Below are 16,824 nucleotides of genomic sequence, written 5' to 3'. Positions count from 1 at the left end.
CACGTTAAGTAGAACTTCCACTCACCAAAAATTGACTTGGAGAATTAACAGAAGTCTGTCAAATATATGTCAGCTCACATATGTACATGTGCCTGAATATTTTTAAAGCTCTTGCTAATCTATGCTGATTACGGCTGGGTTCACATAATGTTTAAAGCCAAAATCAATCAAATTGTCAAGAAGATTATAGTCTAGCATTTTGTATAAACTGAAAGTTTGATGTTGCTCACTTTTTACTTTAATTTCATATCTTACTAGGATAGCACTATCTATGTTTGCCTGTCAAACTAAACCATAAACCATAATTTAGCATAGCATGTGGTATGAATCAAACCCCAATAGTTAGATAGTGGTCAGTGAAAATTATGAATAAGTTATGTTTATTCAGTGGATTATCATTATTGTATAGTTCCCAGCAGCAGCAGCTATCAAGAGGAATGCTTGGTTCAAAATAAAAACTTTACGTATTAGTTGGAGTCATATATTTAATCATAGGTTGCTGAGATCCTAATAACATTGTGCTAAGCCACATCATTAATGTGATGTGTGAACCCAAACAACAGTAGTAACCTCTTCTATCCTTTTATTATGCTAAATATATAAATTTTTCTGAAACAATATAAAATCTCAAAAGTAAATGTTTAGGACAAGCATTTAAATGGGAATTCTCATCAATGCTAAAGTACTAACAAATGAATAGAGGTGAAAAAGAAACAAAATGAGATATATGTGCTGAATTTTTTACCTTTTCAAGTAAACAAAAAAAAATCCGCAACCTAAACATTATAAAACTCAGCAGGACTTTTTCCTAATTTATCAAGCTAAAGCATGTTTGGCTGTCTAACAAACAGGTGGAAATAACTTTTCACCTGAATATTCTACCCCATATGTTCATGGAAGTTTTTCACAATCTACACCAGACTGGCTGTTCACTGTTAGAAATATTTATTACCATGGGGCAGAGAAAACTCATAGGCTGTACACACTCCAAAGCACAACTCCCATAGTTATTTCTATATATTCCTGCTTTAATAACACTCTAAGTGGCAGTTTAGTGTAAATGTTAAGGTGTCAGGCTATAAACCAGAAGACCATGAATTCTAGGCACAGAGCCAATAAACTGATCTTGGATCAGTCACTCTTTAGACCTAAGTAACAGGCAATGGCAAACCACTTCCAGAAAAGCCTTGTCAAGAAAACTGCAGACACTGCCAGGCGCTGCCAAGAGTGAAAAACTAACTTGGCAAACATGCAAAAATTAGTACCTTGCCTAGAATAGAATAACAGAGTTGGAAGGGACCTTGGGGGTCTTCAAGTTCAACCCCCTGCTTAGGCAGGAAACCCTATACCATTTCAGACATATCTTCTTAAAAACTTCCAGTGTTGGAGCATTCGCAGCTTCTGGAGGCAAGTTGTTCCACTGATTGTTCTGTCAGGCAAATCTCTCCTTAGTTCTTAGTTTCTTCTCTCCTTGATTAGTTTCCACCCATTGCTTCTAGTCCAGTCCTTGGGTGCTCTGGAGAATAGGTTGACTCCCTCTAGTTTGGGGCAACCAAACATTGGAACACTGTTATCATGTCTCCTCTAGTCCTTCTTTCTATTAAACTAGACCTACCCAGCTCCTGCAACCGTTCTTCATATGTTTTAGCCTCCAGTCCCCTAATCATCTTTGTTGCTCTTCTCTGCACTCTTTCTAGACGAGTCTCAACACCTAAACAACAGCACCTAAATACACTCCTGTCAGTATAGTGAAAGACAGTTATTAATGCAATAGGTCTCTGTCCGTCCTCCGGCTTAACAGACATTCTTAACGGGCACTCCGTGGCACCATCAGAACCCGTTGGTCTTCGGCTGCGTTCCTACTGCGCAAGACTTGCTGAATTGAAATGCGACCAGCAAACCCAACCTCGGCCCTGCGCTGCCAGCCAGTGCGCCTGTGCAACGGTGTCCCTCCGCTGCCCCCTCGCTTCAATTTCCGTCTTACCGCGGCATCGGGACCACTTCCAAGCCTTTCCTCGGCAGCGAAACTGAGACTCCCGCCCCAAGTCCAAACGGTGCACCGCTCAAAAGCGGCCGGGCGGGAACATCAGTCTGAAAACGCCGTTCCTCTTTGCTTGGCTTAGTATGAGCGGCCGAGGCTTTTTATTCCGCTCGCTGTTATCGTTGTCTTTTCCTTTTCCTTTCCTCTTGTTCTTTTCGAGTACCATCAGATTCTCACCAATAGAAAATTTCCCGTAGTTATTTGCAGGCGAGCTGTGGCAAGAAACAGAAAAGAGGCAGCCTTAAAATTCTGGATTTTATTTTATGAACGGTCAAGCAAAGTCACAATGAAAATAACCAGAGTTGGGCTGATATTTTTCCTTCAGTGGTTAAGATGAATTCTGCTACAAGTTTTCCTAAAAAGAATTGCAGTGTCTTAGGACGTTTGGTGTTTCACAGATGAAATTAAGTCCGCTGTCTGCTATTTTAATACTCTTTCTTCTTTCATTCTCTATTTTTTTATTTAAAAAAAGTTCCCAGAAAACCAATGCACTCTGCAACTATTCAGTTCTCAGTTGAGCACTTTATTGCATTACTCTTCTTATACACATGTGGGCGCACCAACAAAGGTTTAAATAACATGAATAACTGAAAGGAAAATTATCTATATTTATTTCCAAGTGTGGGAAAATACTGTAAAGTAAATAACACTGTAAATAAATAAATGAATGTTATCTCAGACATCCTAAGGATAGTCATGCTTGCATTCTGGAAAGAAGAAGCTCTCTGTACATGCCATGAAACGTTTTGACTTACTCTGCCAGTTCCAAGTGTAAATACTAATTTTGGAAAAAAAAGCGGGGGGGAGTTTGGAACTGTTTTCTAACAAAGATTAAGGTGTTTTTTTTTAATTGCATAGAGAGTCAGTATCTATATGATATCCTAGGAATTAGCTGTTTCCCCAATGGGATCTGGTTTAGGTTTTGAAGAATGTCACTGTGGCCAATTGTCATCACTTTTTAGTAATATTTTGTCAGGTGCAATTTATTTATTGAGGTTTATTTAAAACATTTATATAGCTGCCCATCTTGTTGCCAATTCTGGACAGCTCCCAATCAATATACTTATAAGCACAGATCTTCATTACATTGTTTGCCATTTTCATTCAGTTGTGGCCATATTATGGGCAATATCTGAGAGAAGACATATTAGTTGAGTAACTCCTCAATTGTGCAGAGTGAACAAGTGTAGGAACTAACAGAGTTTCCTTTTGTACAAATCAGATTTACTACCCTAGTATATCAAGTGTCAGCATTCCAAGTATCATGCAGAATTAAATCAGAGTCCAAGGCAAAACTATACTTTTTGTTCCAATTTAATAAGACAGACATCTTAGGCACATCTGTGTTATGGAATCCCAATACTGGAAATGACATCAGAATTCCACCCAGTTAAAAGTTCATGATCTTGTCCCCACACCCACAATCCATCACATGGTCCAATCTTCTTCTTCCACGCTGGTGTCTCCACCCAGCTGCTTCCGGTCAGGTGTGAAAGTGCGGAGATAAAGGATGACCTTGGCTTCTAGTAAAGAATGAAAAACAATACATTCAACAATCCTACTCCTTCTATTCCCCCCTCCCATCGACTATACTAATGAAACAGCATAATGAAATAAGAGAAAGTGTGGCAGGCCAAAATTCTAAAAGGAATATAATTGCAGACCTGACATCAAGTTGACATCAATAACATATTGGGAGGACTACATGCAGAATATTCAATATGAATTATTAGATATGCATGGTTGTGTTCTAGTCTTGCTGATAGATAAATAAATGACTCAGAAAAGCATTATGAAGGGAAAATAGTTTTAAGTGTAAATATGAGATAATTGTTCTGGATAAATAATAGGAATTAGACTTTGAAAATTCCACATCTGGCTTCACACCATATAAGCCTTGCCAAAATTATCTCTAGCAATATTTTTTTATTGAACTTTCAATGCAGCTTTAATTTGAATAAAGATAGTGAAAAAGCTTTCTTCCACTTAAATAATCTGCATAGTGCATAACTGCCCAAATGAGAAATGGCTAAATAATGTCAGAGTTCATGACCAGAGACACATGTTCATACTTAATGGAATGGATGACTATAAAATTAACATTCTTTTGTTTACTCATTGGCTAGAACTCCTTTGTGTGTGCTAACACTGGTCCTTAATTATTATAGTGGCACATGTTTGCAGTAACTGGACTGTGTCCCTGGGGTCCTCCTTGTGCCACTACAGTATGAAACTGTCAAGTAAAGCGAATAGTTGTTATAAATAGGGCACTTTATCCTGATAAGCGATTATTATCTTTCTTTCCCAAGTGTAAAAGGCATAGATAATTCAAAAAGTTGCAAGTGATTTAGGCCTCTCAAGTAAGGCTCCAATGAGTCCTGAAGGGGTCCCAACCTATTGTTGTGTTCTTACTGAACTTGATGTATTCAATTTATTATACCAAAATATATTTTTCAGAAGTCAGCCCTGGGTAAAATGATTTTACAGGCTGTTCTACCAACAGTATAGTATGCTACAGTTGAATGCACTTTCTGATGATCTTCTAAAAGCTTAAATCACTTTTGGTAAAAAAAGAAAATGACAACCGACATTTACTAGTTATACATGAGAAAAAGACTTGCTTAATTATAATTGTTTAAAAAGAAATGCTGTACGGGTTGTCACTTGTAGTGGATGATGTGTGTTTTCCATAGACCTACTGAATTTACATTCACTTGACTCTTTTCTGGAAAAAAGAAAGCACAACTAACTGCATCAAAGGTAATCAAATTCTGGCAATAATTGGCTGAACTTTTACAATAATTTTAACAAAACATATTTTTATTGATGCATGCTTAGCAATTCAATAAAGTACATCAGGGGTCCTCAAACCCCTGTTTAGTGGAGTTTGTATTATTAATTAAATATGTGAAATTAAATTGCAAAGAATTATAAAATATTTGTTTTGGTCTTAGCATGTAAAGCTTACCATGGTAGCTTGTTAGTTATGGTTTATAATTTAGATTATGCAGATCCAAAAACTGAGACTTATTCAACCCATGGTCAGAAGAAGTCATGACATAGCATAATGTATAAATCTAGACAGTGGGAAAATAAAATCTAGCAGTTGTCAGTAGTAGCTTTACTTTAGACAGCATTCTGTTTCTATTTTGCCGATGGAACATTGTAGTAGAGAAGAAGGGTTGAATCTTCTAATCTCCAGGAATCTGTGCTACATGGCCAGCAGTTGGCACAATTGAAATGTATTTATTTTTTGCTTTCTGGTTGTTTAGTCGTCAGAAAGGCAGTGCAATATGTGAGCTCTACCTTTCATACATTCAGATTAGGAAAATCATATTAGCGAAGTATAGATAGTCCTTGACATATGATCATTCATTTAGCAACCATTCAAAATTATGATGGTGCTGAAAAACATGACTCATGACTGGTCCTCAGATTTACGACCATTGCAGTGTCTTGGTGATCATGTAATAAAATTTTGGTTGCTTGGCAACTGGCATGTATTTGCAGCATCCCAGGATCACATGATCACCATTTGCAATCTTCCAACTGGCTTCTGACAAGCAAAGTCATTGGGGCAAGCAAGATTCACTTAACAATTGCAACAATTTGCTTAATGACCATGGCAAAAAAGTCATATAATCAGGCACAATTCACATGTTTAGTAGTGGAAGTTCCAAACCCTTGTTTAGTGATGAACAGCCACCTTGTATAGTGATGGAAGTTCCGATGCCAACTGTGGTCAAAAGTCAAGGACTACCTGCATATCTGGAAAACAGGTTGCAGCAGGAATAATCTGTGTATTACTCCAAAGTAAGTGTGTGTGTTCAGTCCCCAAGAGACAGGAAGTTTGGTACCTTCAGGTTTCTGTCTTGGGAGACCTAACAATTCACTGTAGAACATTATCTTGTGCCAATTTCATGGATTTTCATTTTTGCATGTTATCATGATGCTATGATTTTAATGAAATGCATTTTGGAATTGCACCCAAAATCTGGGTTTTGACAGAATGATTGACCTACAAGTTTGATATTATTATTGTGAACTGTTCCAGAACCACTGTGGTTTAATAGCAGTGTACTAATGTTACACTTTTGTATGGAAATATAAATAAAAGTGGAAGTTTGTGAAGGTTTCTTTTTTACAGAAATGGAAGTACAATGGCTATTTTTAATGTATTTTCCATAACCAGAGGGGATGGACAGATGGTGATGTGTAGTGAAGCTTCCAAATTAAAAAAAATAGGCTCTAAATATGTTTGCATTATTCACAGGATGTCTGGTGACTTAGTCAGAAGAGCACTACATTGCCATTCTGTAAGCAAATGCCATTTTCTAAAAATTCTGAAGTTAAAAAAAAATCAGCGTTATGAAGAGACAATGTTTTATAAAGATTGCAGAGAAACATATTTAGCTGTCTCTAAAAGTAACTTGGAAAACTGAATCAAAACAACAGCTTTATTTGGGTGTTTTTTAATTTAAATATTAAGGAAGTGTTTAACAGGGGTGTCAAACTGGCAGCCAGATGTGTCACACACAGGCCATGCCTACCCCAGTTCCGCAAATGGAGAAAACATCATGGAATGTCATGTGACAGCAATGTGATGAGGCAAGTTTGACGCCTGTGTGTTAAAATATCATTGATGTATAGAATGTGAGTGTTTAATTCACTATTTCATCTTATATCTGGGAAACATAGATTCATACTTTGAAACCATTTTAGCATTATTTTGGATCATCAGCCTGCTGACTGCCTGTCTTATCTGCCCTCCATTGTTATTATACATTGTTGTTGGATCTTAAGGGTGAGGTATCAGGAGCACATCTGGAAGGATTAATTATGATAAACAAATGAGGTCAAAGGAGGAAGAGAACCCTTTTTCATATGATGTTTACTTTCTGCTTCCACATCCAACCAAGTGCTAGATATGCCCCATGGAGGGGACCATAGAATTTGGCTCAAAATAGATGCATTAAGACCACTATACGATTAATATACCAGATTATTTCATTTAAAAACTGGGGGAAAATAATTACCCCAAATTAGTCATTTGGTGCAATCTCAAATCATTGCAAATCACTAATCAAATTGGCATATGGTATTCCTACAGTTTTCTGGAGTCATGCGTTTCATGGGTTGTCTACCCCTCATTTACAAGAACATGTTGAGTTTGCAAGAAATTGATACAGAGCAAACAAGAAATACATGCTTTTAATTTTTTTTATATATTTATCCAATATACAAAAAAATGGTTTTGTCAAAAATTCTTTTGTAGTCTTCTTATTTGGTCGGTATTTGTGGCTTTTTACAGTTAGTAGTGGTCAAATATCAGCATTACCTTTTGGTAATCTGCATTTTAAAGATGAATGTGTGAACTTTTCCCTGATGTTTCTTTCATCTTTGTCCACATGACACTTGAGTACATGTCAAATATTTGCCAATGCCCATTTGAAGATCTATTCAGTACAGACAGTATTGAGTTCAATCCTTTTATATAATTAGAGATGTCTGAAGAACATCTGTTAGTTTATATCAAACTACTGATAAGTCAAATTGTTAGAATAAGACAGACTGCATGATGATTGATAAATAAGATAAATTCTGCTTTATAATTTGTAATATTTATAACATATATAATTAGTATGTTTCATCTTCCCCTTTTCAATCATGTCCATTTCTCTGAGACTACCTGGGCAAATCTCTGCAGTTTTCTTGGCAAGGTTTTTCAGAAGTGGTTTGCCATAATTTCCTTCCTAGGATTGACTATCCCAAGGTCACTCAACTGTCTAGATGCCTAAGGCAGGACTTTAACTCAGTGCCCTGATTTCTAGACTGATGCCTTATCCACTGCACCAAACTTTCAATATTCTTCAAATTGAGGTACATAAATGAATTGTAACTACTTGCTGAAATAGAAGGTTATGAACTAGGTGGAAATGTCTCAAGGCACTTACCAGCATCCAACTGTTCTTTACAAGTACATTTTGTAATGTAAAAGACCTTGTTTTAAAAGTCTTTGGAGGCAAGTTAGCATTTCATAGCAAGTATAGTTCCCAGGAAGTACAAATAATATCAGGTAACAGAATTTTACAGTATCTCTGTAGAGAATTGGGATTTCCCCAGGTTTTTTTTTAATGAACATTGTGTCAAAGAAGGAGGCTAAGCAACCTCTTCGGGTAACTAAAATAGCCATATAGAAAAAATACCATGTAATGGTTAATCGCAAAATATGAACAGTGGAAAGTAGATATAAATGCTGCCAGGCCTTTGGAGGATTCCCCCCCCCCCATACCTGAAGTCTTCTCACAAACTATACTGGAAACTTAGCAGAATTCAGATTGCAGTTAATCATTTAGCATTGGAGGCTGCTGTTAAAAAAGAAAGAGGTAAAAGTGCCATTAAGCAATACAGTGCCTAAAGGAAATATATGGATTGTGATCAATATTTCTAAATATGATTTAAAAATGTAAATAAGTGCTGTAAATTATTGCAGATGCAGATTTTTCTTTGTATGCCCCAAATATACTGTGTTGCTGTGTATTGCTAAAACTGCTAGGAATCAGATATCTAAAGCCTCCATACAAATCTATTTTATCATAGATTTCATCAGCAATGAACAGGTGTGTCACATGTTATACCTGCATATAAGGTGTGAGTTGAAGCCAATAAAGCAGAACTATAGCTGTAATTAAAAAAAACAAAACAAAGTATGACCCTCAAGGCAATGTGGCAATTGGAAAAATAAAGTCAACATAATTTTTACACCAAAACCTGTTAATTCAACAATGATTGCAAAAATACCCTGTTTCCCTGAAAAGAAGACCTCTCCGGATAATAAGCCCAATTGGACTTTTGAGCACATGCGCTAAAATAAGCCTTCCCCTGAAAATAAGCCCTCCCTGAAAATATTGCAGCACAGCAGCAGCCATGAGGTGACCACATTCTCTGCCGCCTGCACCTCAAAAATAATAAGACCCCCCCGAAAATAAGGCCAAGCACTTAGTACTAGTTTTTATTTCGTTTCTGGTATTGCACTAATGAAATGGAGGTGCGCACCACCCACTATAGTTGCCAACAACTAGCAGAATTAAATCCACTGGACTCCTTACTTTATTGTGCTAATGAATTTTAAATAGTTTACAATAGATTTAAATAATACTATATTCAAGAAAGTGAAATTTGAATCACTACACATTTGGATTGCTTTGAAAAAAACCAAATCTATCCATTTCAAGAAATGTGAATATTTTGCTCTATTGTACAGTCCTTCAGCAAGCCAGGCAAAATCCATCTCAAAGGCCTGTTACAATAATAAATATTATATATTATTACACTATATTTTACAGTGGACAGAGTCAGTTTGGCACCATTATTCCATTCATAACTTTAGCTTCATTAATACCAGAAATTATAATTTGTCATTATTGCTAGAGACTAGAATCTGTCATTCTAGTTCTTTTCTTTGTATATTATGCATTGACTCATATATCACTTTGTTTCAAAAATTGAAGAAACAACTGAACATAAAATATGGTATATCAACCATCTGTTTATCATTCCATTGATTTAACAGAGAGAATGAGTAGATTTTACTTCAAATATTGGTTGTGATGCAGCCAGCAGGAAATATTTAACTGTGCCATTGACTGTAGTGCAATAAGCTTAATTAAATATTTGATTTCCCTCTGAAATTAGGTGGACTCAGAACTACTGAAGTATCATCAATGGCTGTGATTTGTGTTTTAATTTGTGTTCTTCCCTCAATTGCAAAAGAAATAGTATAAAAGTTCCATAAATAAGTGTTTCTTTTTTGCTTAAATAGTATAACTTAATACAATTGCAGCTTAGAAAATAGCAAATAAGATTGTGGAAACATACTAGCAGTGCTTTGCTTTTATATCTAAATTCAAGCAATAAATATAGGATAAATGATATGAGCTTAGGAAATTTCATTATACCCGGTCATTTAACAAGTTAGTTCATCTTATTCATTTACTGATAACCACTTTTTTTACTTCAGAGAATATTCTATTCAGACTTTAGTTTGATAATTGAGAGAAAAACATAACCTAGTGAATTTTCCTTCATAATGAGAAGACATACAGATAGTCTTCACTTAACACCTACCTCATGCAGCAACCATTCAAAGTTAGAAACATGAAAGAAAAAAAAATCATTCTTCATTGTAGCATCCTAAGTGATCATCATCCCATGCTTTGTGACAAGCAGTTATTAGAGAAGGAGGAAGTAAAATAATAATTTGCAGTCATGTGATTCTTTGCTGCTTCAGTTAACAACTGAAGTGGAAGTAAGGCAGTGGTGGGTTTCAAAAATTGTTCGAACCTACTCTGTGGGTATGGCCTCCTTTGTGGGAGTGGCTTGCCACCCATGTGACCGGATATGAAGATGCCGACGACACTTGTCAGAACCACCTTAAATTACCCCACACACAGCACTGGGATGCATAAGAATAGGATGTAAACTTGTTTTTTAAAAGGCATCTTTGGTTTGCGTTAAAACAACTTCAACACACGCAATGTTCTGATTGCACCACAAACGCAGTAGTCATCCTTACCTTTCACAGAGGCACTGAGTTTTATAAATAGGAGCATGATAGTGTAGAATAATCCTATCCAAGGACCAGTGGTGGGTTTCAAAAAAGTTGGAACCTCTTCTGTAGGTGTGGCCTGCTTTCCGGGTCCACTTGTGGAACCTCTTCTAATCAGTTTGGTAGATTTGATGAACCAGTTCTACCGAATAGGTGCGAACTGGTAGGAACCCACCTCTGAAGTAAGGTCATAAGACCATCAGTCATGTGATTTTCCATTTAGTAACTGTAGCACTTAGCAGCCAGAATGCCACTCCCAATTATGGTCACTAAACTAGATCTCTCCTTAGTATCATAATGATGCTGATTTCAAAATATGGATTCTAATGTTTATTCATTCAAACCACATGGATCCTGTAATGTTTGAGTACAATGTTGCTTGGCAGATATAGAAATTTGTTACCAGTTATCAGTGAAGTCAGTGCAAATCACATGTAATTGCTCTGTTAGTATTGATACCACGAGCAACAAAACTTCAAAGCTTACTGAAGCTTACTGAATAGAGGTAAGTGTTTTATTGTTCTTCATGCTTTCCTCACCAGATACAGGCTCTGCGGGTGTGAAAGTTTGGTAAAACAACCTAAGCCTTTCCATAAAGCAAAGCATTCATGAATAAAATTGCATTGAGAAATTCAAAATTGAATAACTTATTAGGGTCTTAAATGCTTAAGTAGCCTGATTATATAGATTATATATCACAATCATCTATAGGAAAGGTAATTGGAAAGAAATATCTTCAAACCTGCTTAGATCAGAAGACATTAATTGGTAAATATACACTGTTGCTTGAAAATATTGAGTGTTATCTACGCTAATAAGTTTTACAGGTAATTTCTTTTAAATAAGTCATCCATTCAATACCCATTCCGGTGGGAGAAAAGCAACCAAGTCACTTTGCTAAGTCAATATTTGTAGAGTGTTAATATTGATCTTTTCCCATTTGTTTTCCCTTTCCTGATTCAACCTTTACTAGTTTTCTTTCAACAGAAAATAATAGCTAGAGAAATAAAAAAACATTAGTTGGAAACTGTTAAAATGCATTAAAAATGTGCACCTTGAGACCACTGTGTAAGGGAGAGAGAATGGTTATGACCACGTAATGTAACTGCTGCTAGAAGACTGAACTGATTGTTCTCTGGAGTTACATTTTTGTTTCAAATAACAACTCTCTATTTGTTATTGAACTCTGAAGTCCTTTATATCTTGAACATTGCTAGGTAGTGACATTTGTTCTATATTAAAATTTTAAAGCATCCTCTCTGAGGATATTTTTTCTTTGTGTTTAGGTATTTGAACCCCTACACAATTTAGCCTGTAATTCCAGTATGTTCAAAGATGATATAGTGTGTGTGAAAATATAGAGTTTTGAACCACTGATAACAGGTTCTATTTCAACAGCCTAATAAAGAAATAATGAGAACTAGCTTTCCAATCTCTTGCAGATAAACTATCAGGCTGATATCTATAACAAATTTGGTTGTTTGTTTGGTTTGTTCAACTTAGGCTGTATTTCTATGTAATCAGTAGACTCTCAGATGATATGTAAGGAGATAGAATTCATTTATTTATATAGCTTGAATGCTGCCCATTTCTATAGGCTAGACAACCCGTATAAACATACAAAGTTCTCCAAGGAACTCCTTACATATTGGATCATAAAAAATAAAAAGCAAGCACCAACAAATACAAATACCCCATACTAGCAAAATCACCGCTCAGTCTAAGAATATCTTACTTTTCTACAAGACAGAACAGTTAGGAGTTTGATTAAAAAAATCATATGTCACCTATGTATATTCTCAACCCAAAAAAACATGTACTGTCCTTTACATAAGAATGTGTACAATAGGTTTCTCAATTTAGAGAAAACTTCAAGACAGGAATTTATGTGGGGTAAAGGATTCAAAATCAATAATCAAATAAAGGACTTTACCTACTGAATTGGGATGTTATTTTTATTTTTGTCTTAACTCTGGAGTCTAACCACACAAGAAACAAGAGGGCTTATACTTATAAAGTGCCCCAACAAACACCCTCATACCTAGGAAATAAATAACATCCACATTTGTGTTTTATTTTGCTTGTGCCTACTGTCAAATGTTTTTAATAAAGGCTTATGTTAGGGAATAACAAAATAAATAAAAGTTGTCCTTCTATTGCTCTATCCCCTCAGTCACCTTTGCTATTGCAGCTTCAGTAAATCTCACATCAGTAATGAGAGGTATTCCAGGTGGTCATTTTATTGCACAATAAATATGTAGTTATTCTCTCTCTCTTTTTCAGAAGATATAAATTTGTTTTCTTTAAGAAAGTCTTTCCTTTCCAATTTCCAGATGTATAATTTTGTTGATGGAAAAAACATGTTATTCTCCAACTAGCAAACCTTGCCCATTTCAAAGAAGTATTTTTTGGAATCTGGGTTTATGTTGAAGGCACTAGATGACTTAGGCTCCTGAGATTATCACCAATGACTGATATATTTCCCATTCTTCTTTCAGCATCATTTTGAAAGGCTTTTCCCATGTGATGTCTACAGTAATGTCTCAATGGCATACCATATCCTTTCAAACTGTAAAGGAAAAAAGTATGCCCAATAGCAGGAAATCTATTCCATTGCAATTTCTTGTTGCTTGTGTCCACTATTATGCTGCTAAAATGCATGGATGTAGCCACCAACAGTTTAAATCAACTTGGAAGCAGCTTTATCTTTTGTTATTTTTGTTAAATAAATAGTTCCAAATCATTAATTTTAGGGAGGACTCTTTTGACTGGAAAGATTCCTTGTCAGGTCTTTAGAAAAAGTAGGAACTTTGTTAAAAAAGACTGCATACATTTTTATATATTGTAAGATATTTCATTAAAACATTCAAATGACACACATGCAAAACTGTAAATGTCTTGGTCGGTTCCACCACAAAACCGCGGAGGACAAAATCGCGCTCGACGAAAGCACGCATTTGACGTCATCACAGCGCGACGAAAACATTGCGCTGTGATTGAAAAATGTAAAAATAGAGCGAAAACCTTACCTTAACCCCCCCAAACCTAACCCTAACCCTAACCCTAACCCTAACCCTAAACCTAACCCTTACCTTTATGTGAATCGGCTTGCTTTAATTTTAATTTTATTTCAATTTTTAATTTTTTTCATCGCGCTGTGATGACGTCAAATGCGCGCTTTCATCGAGCGCGATTTTGTCCTCCACGGTTTTGACGGGTCACGGTCTTGGTCCAAACCCCCCCCCCCAAATCATGTCAATCTATTTTGTTTTGGAATTACCAGAGTTTCTACAATAAAGTATACACTTAAATGGAAGCTAACAGAGCTCCATATGCTGTCAAAATGACTTTATTATAGTTCAATTATAAAGCTGTAAAATTATGTTTGCCTTCTGATTCTTTAATGAAACGATATACAAGTAATCTGCAGATATAATTAATTTTAACACTTTTATTTCACCATTAATATAAGATAAGGAATTAGAAAAAGCATCCAGAGAACAGATTCTCTGGCACATGAATGTCATATAGATGAATTCATTAATGTTGATAAGAAACTGTACAATGCAGAAAAGAAACTGAAATTAATGAACTATTTCAGAAGGATTATAACAAATTAAATAGACTACAACGTGGCACGACAAAACCGCGGTCCACTAAAGCGCGCCCGTACCTGACGTCATCAGCAGCGCGACAAATACGACCGCAGAGAAAAAAGGGCGCTTTAAAAAGCACTTTTAAAGCAAGCCGATTCACGTTAAGGTAAGGGTTAGGGTTAGGGTTAGGTTAAGGGTTAGGGTTAGGATTAGGGTTAGGGTTAGGTTAAGGGTTAGGGTTAGGTTTAGGGTTAGGTTAAGGGTTAGGGTTAGGGTTAGGTTAAGGGTTAGCGTTAGGTTAAGGGTTAGGTTAAGGGTTAGGTTTAGGGTTAGGTTAAGGGTTAGGTTTAGGGTTAGGTTTAGGATTAGGTTTCGGGGGGTTAGGTTTAGGTTTACGCGTTAATTTTAGCTTTACCGCTCACAGCGTGCTTTTTTCGTCACGCTGTGATGACGTCAGGTACGCGGTTTTGTCGAGCCCGTTTTAGTCGACCGCGGTTTTGTGGTGGAACCGACTACAAAAGAGCAACATTACATCAAGATTCTAAAGAATGAAATTCAAACTGTTTATAATGTCCTGGTTGGTTGTTTCCACCACTATATAAATATTCAACATTATCTTGAAATACAGAAACAATTTTTAAAAATATGTCATGAGAACATTTACATTTTGTGTTTATCTACTGATCTCAAAGTATTTCAGTAGTTGATTTACTAGCCAGAGCCTTAAGTGAATATTGGAAGTGTGGTACTTTTTACAAATTCTCTGACTATTGTTACAGATAAGCAATGTTCCCTCTAATTTTTTTTCAGTGTGAGCAGAAAAGTATAGTGTTTGAGCGGCACATTTTCATGCCTGAGCACCTGAATTTTTTTCACAGATGTCACCTAAGACAACAATGAAATCAGTATTATTTGAAACTCAAAGTTATGTTTATTCAAGGTACCCGCTTAATTAAAAGTGATATATAATATCAGTATCACTTAACAATGCTCCTGCTTAGCAACCAAAATGTTGGCTCAGCAAGTCTGGCATTTGAAGCACGCAAGTCTTAAAGCTGTTGTTACAAGATCCTTGCACCCCTAACCCTTTAGAAAAAAAAACCCAGGGGTCTTCAAACCTGACAGCTTTAAGACTTGTGGACTTCAACTCCCAGAATTCCTCCTCCAGTCATGTTGGCTCAGAAACTCTGGCATTGAAGCATGCAAGTCTTAAAGCTGTCAAGTTGCAAGACCCTTGCACCCCTAACCTTTTAGGAAAAAAAACCCAGGGGTCTTCAAACCTGATAGCTTTAAGAGTTGTGGACTTCAACTCCCAGAATTCCTCCTCCAGTCATGTTGCGGCGATGTCATCTGCGTGGATCTGCTCCATCTTTTTTTTCACAGGGGCAGGGCTGCCATTGAAGATGCAAACGAGCCCCCGCCGCCACTAGAATAACTGCTGCCCCGCCTCCTCCTCCTCCAACAGCACCACCACATTTGCTGCCCAGTGCTGCAGCTGAGGTGAAGCCACCAAAGCTCCCGCTGGTGCCCCCGCCCATGGCAGCGGTGGCGGTGCCTCCCCCTCTGCTCGGAACACCTCAGATGGGCACTGCGTTACCCCTGCTGCTGCCTCCACCTCCGCCGTGCTTTTGAGAAGCCATGAGGCCTTTTTTTCCTGCTCCCGCTCCCTCCGCCGCCTTCCTACTAGCTTCCGCGGCCTCATGGCTCCTCAAAAGCATGGCAGAGGAGGAAGGGGGAGGGATAACATGGGGGCCAGCTCAGGTGCTCCGCGTGGAGGGGGAGGCACCACTGCCACAGGCGGGGGTGCTGACGTGAGCTTTGGCGGCTTCACCTCAGCCGCAGCATCGGGCGGCAAATCCTGCAGTGCTGTTGGAGGAGGAGGAGGCGGCAGCAGATATTCTGGTGCTGGCGGGCGCTTTGGGGGTTCACTTCAGCCGCAGAGCCGGGTGCAAGCGGCTAGGATTGGCCGCCCACAAGGGACCTCCCCGGGCTTGCTTGGCTGAACATGGGGCGACTGATGCTAGTTTGAGCGGCCGTGGCTGGCACAAACTACTGTCAGTCGCTCCGTGCTCATCAAAACAAGTCTGGGGAGGTCCTTTGTGGGCGGCCAGTTCTAGCCGCCTGCAAAGGACTTCCCCGCATTTGGTTTGCTGAACACGGGACGACTGATGGTAATGAGCGGCGCAGCCAGCGTCTAGGAGGTCCTAGGAGACTGGCTGTGCTGTGTAAGCTCCTGCTGCCGTCCCCGCGCCCGTGCTAACCCTAGATTTTCTGACATCCCTCAGCTTCCAGAGCCTGTGACAGAAATCATTGCGCGGCAGTTAGAAACTGCTGCGCGGTGTTTTCTTGCCATATGCACGGCCGCGCAGCCGCGCATCTTAGAGGGAACAGTGCAGATAAGGTGTATCATAAAAGGCTATTAGAGCCCGAGCCTGTAAAGATGAAGTAAGGAAAGCTAAAGCTCACAATGAAGAAAAGCTTGCCACAAAAGTAAAAAATAACAAAAAAAGGTTCTTCCAACATGTTAAAAACAAGAAAAAGGTTAAGGAAACAATTGGTCCATTGCTGGGAGAAAGTGG

At 37.7% G+C, this 16,824-nt stretch overlaps 1 protein-coding gene across 1 annotated transcript in view; it reads right to left on the bottom strand.

The window, feature by feature from the left end:
* Positions 1-2,193, bottom strand: part of ITGB3BP (integrin subunit beta 3 binding protein) — a 45,327-nt gene extending 43,134 nt beyond the window's left edge. Inside the window, exon 1 of the mRNA XM_087719553.1 lies at positions 1,985-2,193. Within this exon, the coding sequence (XP_087575679.1) occupies positions 1,985-1,992 (8 nt within the window). The 5' untranslated portion in view covers positions 1,993-2,193. The remainder of the gene's footprint in view (positions 1-1,984) is intronic.
* Positions 2,194-16,824: the final 14,631 nt, after the last annotated feature.

The sequence above is a fragment of the Thamnophis sirtalis genome, unplaced genomic scaffold (genome assembly GCF_051295495.1).
Source record: "Thamnophis sirtalis isolate CommonGarterSnake01/CBP01778 unplaced genomic scaffold, rThaSir2_p1.2 scaffold_7, whole genome shotgun sequence".
Taxonomy (NCBI): Eukaryota; Metazoa; Chordata; class Lepidosauria; order Squamata; family Natricidae; genus Thamnophis; species Thamnophis sirtalis.
This window is presented reverse-complemented; position numbering and strand designations above follow the sequence as displayed.